The sequence below is a fragment of the Colobus angolensis genome, unplaced genomic scaffold (genome assembly GCF_000951035.1).
Source record: "Colobus angolensis palliatus isolate OR3802 unplaced genomic scaffold, Cang.pa_1.0 Scaffold14, whole genome shotgun sequence".
NCBI lineage: Eukaryota > Metazoa > Chordata > Mammalia > Primates > Cercopithecidae > Colobus > Colobus angolensis.
In genome coordinates this window covers 8,624,267-8,632,236 of record NW_012114488.1, presented here as the reverse complement: position 1 = coordinate 8,632,236, position 7,970 = coordinate 8,624,267, and the positions used below count along the sequence as shown (strand labels likewise).

At 56.0% G+C, this 7,970-nt stretch overlaps 1 protein-coding gene across 1 annotated transcript in view; it reads right to left on the bottom strand.

Annotated features, from left to right (window-relative positions):
* Nucleotides 1-7,042, bottom strand: part of FRMD1 (FERM domain containing 1) — a 27,691-nt gene extending 20,649 nt beyond the window's left edge. Inside the window, 2 exon segments of the mRNA XM_011934929.1 lie at nt 4,087-4,177; nt 6,771-7,042. Of these exon segments, the coding sequence (XP_011790319.1) occupies nt 4,087-4,177; nt 6,771-6,983 (304 nt within the window). The 5' untranslated portion in view covers nt 6,984-7,042.
* Nucleotides 7,043-7,970: the final 928 nt, after the last annotated feature.

The window sequence follows — 7,970 nt, the reverse complement described above, 5'->3', positions numbered from 1 at the left end:
GAGGGAGGGAGGGAGACATTTACATCAGTAGACTTTGAGTAAAGCAGACGACCTTCATACTGTGGGTGGGCCTTGTCTAGTTGGTTGAAGGACTCAGAGGGAAAGACTGAGGTCCCCTATGGAGGAAGGAACTCTGCCTCCTGAGGACCCTCGGACTCGAGATGGCAACAGCAGCTCTCCCTGGGTCTCCAGCCTGCCCTGAAGATTTCAGACTTGCCAGCCTCCAACAATCACATGAGCCAGTTCTTTACAATAAATCAGCTTCTCTCTTTCTCCCTCTATGTATCTATACACACACACACTATCTGTAGAGAGAAATGGGATCGGAAGGATATATCTTGCTGCTGGAAGGGGAGATTCTGGCCTTGGCTATAGGCTCTGACCACATGCACCCTCCAGAGCCTCCTCACTCTCTTCCCGGTGAGAGTCGTCCTCCCAGCTCCTGGCAGGCAGATCGGGACACACTGTGGAGCTCCACAAGTGCCTGTCGATTGAACAGAAGGCCTGAGCTTCCCCCACTGTGCTCTGCTATCCTTCACGCTGGCGTGACAGCACGAGACTCCTGTAGGGCTGGCCAAGGGGCTGGACACTGGCACCCTCCCTCACTGCCACAGGAGCAAGCTCCAGGCAGCGAGGGCCAAGGCCAGGTCAGGTGGAGCCCACCCTCTCTCTATCCCTCTCTGTCTCTGTCTTATTTTGCCTTGTCTCTATATCCAAGCCCCAAATTGCATCTCTTGTTTTTTGCTATAGGCCTCAAAAATGCACACAATTTACAACTTATGAGATAATTAAAGTCAGAAATCCAAGTACTTCCCATTTAAAAAGTCCAAATCTCCAAAGCAAGGACTCTGGCCAGAACCAAGAAGGGTGTCCTGGGGTCAAGAAGGCCCTGGGGCCACGGGGCTCTGCTGGGTGGAAGCGCCAAGCCACAGCCCCAGGGAGGTTGAGGGGCCAGTTCTGAGTCTGTGCTCCTCTTCAGAGGTGGATTCCTGGATCACCGGGAGGAAAGGTGACCCAGATTCCTTTCTTGTCCCCAAGGCCAGTGAGCTTGGCCACAGGCTGTCTCAAATGTCCAGTGTCAAGGGGACAGGGAGAAAGGGGACAGCGTCAAGAGGGACGTGAAAAAGAGTTGGTTGGCAGGGGTCGGAAAGCCCTCCCACCTGGGAACTCCCTCTGCGGGGTAAAGGCGCCTCCAAAGCAAACACTGGCTGATCAGCCAGCAATCTCCCTTTGTGTGCGCCCACCTGGCTGCTGGTGGGAGCTGTTCCAGGTCACCCTCCCAGCCCCTCCTGTTGCTCGAGGCTGTCCCAGTGCTGCAGGCCCTCATCCTGCACTGACCCTCAGGACCCAAGGACCCCTGCCTCCTGCCTCCCAGGCCTCCCCCTTGCTGGCCCTTGTGCTCAGACGCACGGCAAATGCAAATGCCCATGAGCTCTCCCCTTAGCATCTGGGCAGCCGACTACACAGACACTGTGCCTCAGTTGAAAGGAAAACAGGGTTAGAAGCCAGCCAAAGGCGTCCAAGCCGGGGCTGCCGGCTTCATGACCTGTCTGCAATTCCCCAACACCGAGGATCATCAGCATATACACTGGGAGAATCCTTGGCCACCGGGAACCTGCCCCGCCTGGGCGATGGATTCTTGCTCATCAGGAGAGATGCCCTGCCCTGCACCCCCTGCTGGGAGGGGAGGTCCATCCCCAAGGAGCTGCCACTGGACCTCTGGAGGATCCCCACACTCCACCCTCAGAAACCCCCCAACACCACCTGCTGTCTCTAGGTTTCAGGGACATCAGGGGCTGGGCCTGAACTCCGGATAGGGCTGAAGTCCCCGTGCCCTCACACCTGAGCTCGCCTTTGGAACCCCGTCTCCCAGAGGCCCTCTCAACCACAGCCACCCGCCCTGTGCAGGACCTGGCATAGGGGAGGGGGATGCGCTGGGGCTTTTCTCCGCCTTGGGAGAGCAGTGAAGCCTCAGTGCCGAGAACCTGGGCATAGACAAAGCAGAGTGGAGCGCGGGCCAGAGCTCGCCCCACAAACACAGCGGCTCCAACGCGACATTGAACGTCTGGTCTGGCGGTGACGGACAGGATCCACAACCAAAGCAGTGGGTCCTGGCCCGGGTTTTCCAGGCAGCCCCTGAATTCCCCCAACCCCTGCCCCGCCCTCGACTTGTTTCTTGGTTGTTAAAGATACTTTAAGCCTTTAAGAAATAAACGATGCCAAGAACAGGGTTGGGATACTTTGACTTTCTTCCCTCATTCCCTCCAGACTAATTTTCTTTTCATTTCTAAAATCACAGATTGATGACACCAACCACAAAACCAAACAGCAAAACTGGACTCCCCAAAGTCAACACCCCTCTGCCCCACAGCGTCCTCCTTCCACACCACCCGGGGGTCCCACAGCTTCCAGAGCAGCCCTGAGATGGAGTTAGGGTTCTGCCCCAGGCGGAGATGAGAGAAGGAGGAGACTGAGACAGGGGCACTCTCGCTTCTACTTTGAGGCACAGAAGGGGCTGGGGCCACCTGCACTGAGGGAAGCGCTGACCCCTGTCCACACTCACAATGGTGGGAAGAGAAACTGGGGATGGAACCACGGGGCACCACGTGGGACGGTTGCAGCAAGACGGCTTCATCCAGAAAGATCCTAAAATCTCACGCTCCCTTCACAGCCCCCGACAAGGTGCTGCAGACCCTGGGAGGATGGTGCATGGGTCCCGGTGTCCTGTGCAGGGACACCCTGGCTCACTCACTCCCCTAGACAGAGGCCGGCTTGTTCTGGGGGAGCCTGGGAGAGGTTGGTTCAGGCAGAGGTCTTGCTCCTCCTCATGCAGCAAGGCCAGGGGGATACTCAGCCACGGCTGGTCAGCACTGAGCTTCATCTCCATCTGTCTGTGCCCTGAGTAGCCTCCCTTGGCTTGGCTGGGGAGAGAGGGCCAAGGCTTGTCTGTGCTGCCAACCTCAAGCCCCCACTATAGATGAGAAGCCCCCAGTCCTTTGCAGCACTGGATACAGGCGCTGCCACTGACTTCCTGGGGCAGTAAAAAGTGCACACGAAGCACTTCAGGTTCTTACAGCTCTTCCATGCGAGGCAATCCAGCTGAAGGGTCTGTGGAGCCCAGGGGGCTGGCCCCGCCCCCCTACCTGCCATCTGCATGTACTAGAACTCCAGGTAAGAATTCACATAAATCCAGGAGCCTGCTACTGCACAGAGGCTTCCTGGAAGCCCCTGGAGCCAACGGCCCCTCAGAACAGCACAATCAGCACTGTGCATGTGTGGTGTGTGCATGTGTACATGTGAGTGGTGTGTAACTGTGCGTGTGTGTGGTGCATGCATGCGTACATGTGAGTGGTGTGTGCATGTGTGTGGTGTATGCATGTGTACTTGTGAGTGGTGTGTAATTGTGTGCATGTGTATAGTGTGTGCATGTGTACATGTGTGAGTAGTGTGTTACTGTATTGTGTGGTGTATGTGTACATGTGAGTGGTGTGTAACTGTGTGCATGTGTGTGGTGCAGCATGTGTACATGTGTGAGTGGTGTGTGTGTGCCTGTGTGTGGTGCATGCATATTTACATGTGGGAGTGGTGTGTGTGCATGTGTGGTGTGTGCATGTGTAAATGTGTGAGTGGTGTGTAATTGTGTGCATGTGTGTGGTGTGTGCATGTGTACAAGTGTGAGTGGTGTGTAACAGTGCACATGTGTGGCATGTGCATGTGTACGTGTGAGTGGTAATTGTGTGCATGTGTGTGGTGTGTGCATGTGTACATGTGTGAGTGGTGTGTAACTGTGCATATGGGTGATGTGTGCATGTGTACATGTGTGAGTGATGTGTAATTGTGCCTGTGTGGTGTATGCATGTGTACAAGTGTGAGTGGTGTGTAGCTGTGCACGTGTGGTGTGTGCATGTGTACATGTGCGAGTGGTGTGTACCTGTGTGCATGTGTGTGGTGTGTGCATGTGTACATGTGAGAGTGATCTGTAAATATTTGTGTACATTATGGATGTGTGTGGTGCGCCCGCCCCCTTGACCTCCGGCAGATGCAGCCCCTGGGCATTTCTGCAGGTGAGGCCTGAGCGATGCTTACTTCTGATCACACAGAGGCCAAAGAACTGGGTGTCTCTGATGCTCACCGCGTTGCACACTTGCTGGAAAAGCTCCCGGCCAGTGGCCTTCACCTGCAAAAGAGGTGGGGAGGGGCTCAGGGAGGCCACCTGAGCAAACAAGGCCCAACAGGGCACCAGGGGGACCACCCAGTCAGGCACTCTCTGCAGCTAACAGGTCTGGGTCCCTCACTCTCTCCCAAAGCTGAAGGCTAAACACCAGCCACATGCCCATCAGAGCACCTGTGAGTGCAGGGGAGTGAGGGTGGAGGGGGTGGGGTGCTCTAGACAGTGGATCAGGGCTGCCCCCTCCATCACTGTCTGTCCCTGGTGTGAGGATTTCCCGAGATCAGTCAGGGACACATGATGCAGCGTCACCTCCAGGGCCGCCCTCTGGGGTCTCTCCTCGCACAGCACAAATGAATGCTTGGTCTGCCATGAGCGTGAGCATCGGTGTCTCTCATCATCCATCGCCCAATTGATGAGAGTGATCCCAACAGTGTTCCAACAGCTGAGCCTCTGACAGCAGCCTCTAAACACCCAGCGTCTGGTGCGTGTTCCTGTTTCCGGTGTCCTGTGTCCACATTTCCGGTGTCCTGCATGTGACTCTACTTCATACCTGTTCGGCCCCAGCATGGATGGGACTGTCGGGCATCCCCTGCAGAGCTCTCCCTGAGTCCTGTCTGTTGCAGCTCTGGGGCCCGTCTGTGGCCACCGGGCAGGAGAGGCGGCGTTCTCGGGCGGAATCGCAGCGCACCAAACCTGTGACGGATGGTGCGGGCCAGTAGCTGTGCGCTTTGCTCTCAGACTCTCCCGAGGACCCTCACTTGGGGCTCCAGGAGGAAATCTCACAGCAGGGCACAGCTGGGGCAGCTGGATCTGCAGGAGGCCATTTTGCGGTTCTTCATCTGTACAGTCTCAAGTCAAATGAGGTATCCAGCTTACTCATCCTGAGTTAATCCTGAGTTATTGGAAGACTGGCTTCCTTATTGATACGGTTTGGCTGTGTCCCCACCCAAATCTCATCCTGAATTGTAACTCCCACAATCTCCCCGTGCTGTGGGGGGTGACCTGGTGGGAGGTTATTGAATCATGGGGGCGGTTTCCCCCATCCAGTTCTCATCATAGTGAGTTCTCATGAGATCTGATGGTTTTATGAGGCGCTTTCCCCTTCGCTGGGCACTCGTTCTCTCTCCTGCCACCCTGTGAAGAGGTGCCTTCTGCCATGACTGTCAGTTTCCTGAGGCCTCCCCAGCCCTGTGGAACTGTGAGTCAATTAAACCTCTTTCCTTTATAAATTACCAAGTCTTGGGTATGTCTTTATTAGCAGCATGAGAACAGACGAATACGATGATTGTCTGCTTAACGTGGTGAAGGGCAGGTCCCACAATGGCAGTAACACAGATCTTCAGTGACGGTCTTCCCAGCCCATCCCTTTCTAATAACTGGGCTTGACACATATTTGGTTGAATACAGGGTTCCTGTCTAACTGCAGACACAGGTTTGCACACACTCCGATAGAGGGTTCCCTAACTACAGATACACATGAGCACACACCCCGTTGGAGGATTCCTGTCCAACTGTAGACATGGATGCGTGCACACCCCAATGGAGGATTCCTCTCCTACTGCAGACACAGATGCACACACACCCCAACAGAGGGTTCCTGTCCAACTGCAGACACAGAAGTGCGCACACCCTGATAGGAAGTGGGCTCAGTGGTTGCCAACTTGCCAGGCCCAGCAGGGGCCACTGGAGTTGCAGAGGCACTTTAGGGGGCTCAGCCAAAAACAGACGAGCATGATTCACCCCGGCGGCTCACTGTGTTCCGGCTGCACCATCCCTCAGTTAAAATCTTACTGTGAAGTTCAGTGCAAGAAACATAAAAGTTCCAGCTCTTACGGGGCAGGGGGCCAAAGCCACAGCATCTTCCCTGCAACAGGCCCTCTTATGACCCCTCCCCCAAGCCTGAGGCATCGCTGGGGACCCCGGGAAACTACGGGACACCCCCCATTAGCTCAACTCCAGCTTCCCATTGCCAGGTGGGGACACAGAGTCTTGGGGGAGATTTTGCCACAAACATAGATATGGGCATTTACTTAAACACAGAACTCTATCTCCAGGCAGACAAGAGATTCCCAGGGGACTTGAACCAAGCTATTACTAGCAAGTCACACTTCATTCCAGGTAGCACTGATAAATTAGCTATGCAGAAAGTCATTGTTCTTTAACAAACCACTCTAATTTTAATTGCACATTTTCATTATCCACATTAATCATTAAAATGAAAGTACTCTCTCAACTCCTGTTCCCACAAACTCAACTAAAACAGGTAGACAAAAAGGGGGAAAAGGAAAGACAGAAGCAGAGAGACAGTGACGTCTAAACACAAGACAGGAGCTACCCCTTGGAAACCGGCTTCCTGGCCCTCTTCCCTCAGCGCTCCCAGGAAAGATGTGCTGAACCATAAACATTTCTCACAGCAACGTCTATCAGTGATGTTTCCTTCACAGGCCCAGTAAAAGGACTGACCATCCGACACCTCACAGGCACCTGGCGTAAGCAGAGTTAGGCGGTCCAGGGATTTCTCAGTACACAGCCTGTGTCCTGAGGCTCTGCTCACCCCATACCCCTGCTCACCCCCATGGCCACCCAGGGCCCTGCTCACCCCCACGGCCAGCCGCAGCTGCTCCTGGCTGGGCAGCAGCACGAGGACATCCCTGTGTTCTGAGGCCATCGCGTCCATTCCCAGGGTCGGCTCCTGTCGGTTGCATGCAGGCCTCTCAGGACTGGGCTCCATCCATCGCGCCCCTGAAGTAGGGAACGTGTCAGGGTTTGTCTGGGCAGGGTCTATGCCCCACCCTCTCGGGGGCACCGCCATGCTGACATTACTGGGCCCTCCCCGGCCATGGGTCACGGGTGGGTGCTCAGCACCTCCCAGATCACAGCTGTGCCTTCCGGGACCCGCCCTTGCCGAGTTTCTCACTGGGAAGGGAACTGAGAGGGAAGCCTGGGCTGGGAATCCAGCGTGGCCAAGCCAGGGCAAGGGTCAGAGCTGCAAATAGCTGGGTGTGTGGAGGGCGCCTGGAATGCAAATAAACAACCTCAGGGCACCGGCCACGCAGCGCTCCCATGTAGGGCAGCTCAGCACCCAGCCTCACAGTGTGGACCTTGTGAGACCCAGGTTGGGGGAGACAGGACCCAACTCCCCCACCTGACAACCCCTAGCTCCTCAGAGTGCCTGCTCCTTCTTCTATAATGTGGAGGGGGTCATGCAAACCCCACGGGCACAGATGCCAGAGCCAGGGCTGCTGGGGATGATGGAGCAGCAGCAGGGGAGGAGGAGGAGGGCGGGAGGAAGGCAGCCTGGGCAGGCACCCTGCCCTACATACCTCCTGTGGCATCTGCTACTGAGCTTAGGAAGCAACACAGCGGCCATTCCTGGACAGGTTCTGCCAGGAGGGACCCTGGCTCCCTTTAGGGGCTGGAAACTGAGGACACTTCATTCCTTGCCTAGGGCCAGCAAATCCCTTCCTGCCTCTAGCAGCTGGAAGGCCAGGAAGGGAGTCCTGGCTCGGGTGGACAGCAGACGGGGGCATCAGCATGAGGGGTGGGGACATCTCCCGCAGGGCCTGGAGCCCCGGCTGCTGCTCAGCGGAGATGAGCAATGCCTTCGAGCTCAGTGTTAGGGAGGGGGAGGGATCCCAGGAATCTGCCTGGCCCTGGGAGCACCCAGACCTTTGGGCGCTGCAGGTCAGGAGATGCAGTTCCCACGGGCCTGGGCTGCGGAATTCTGTCCTCAGCCATGCACTCCTTCGGTTTCCTGTCATGGAGTCTGGGATGCTCTGGGACCTTCCTCTAATAAGGG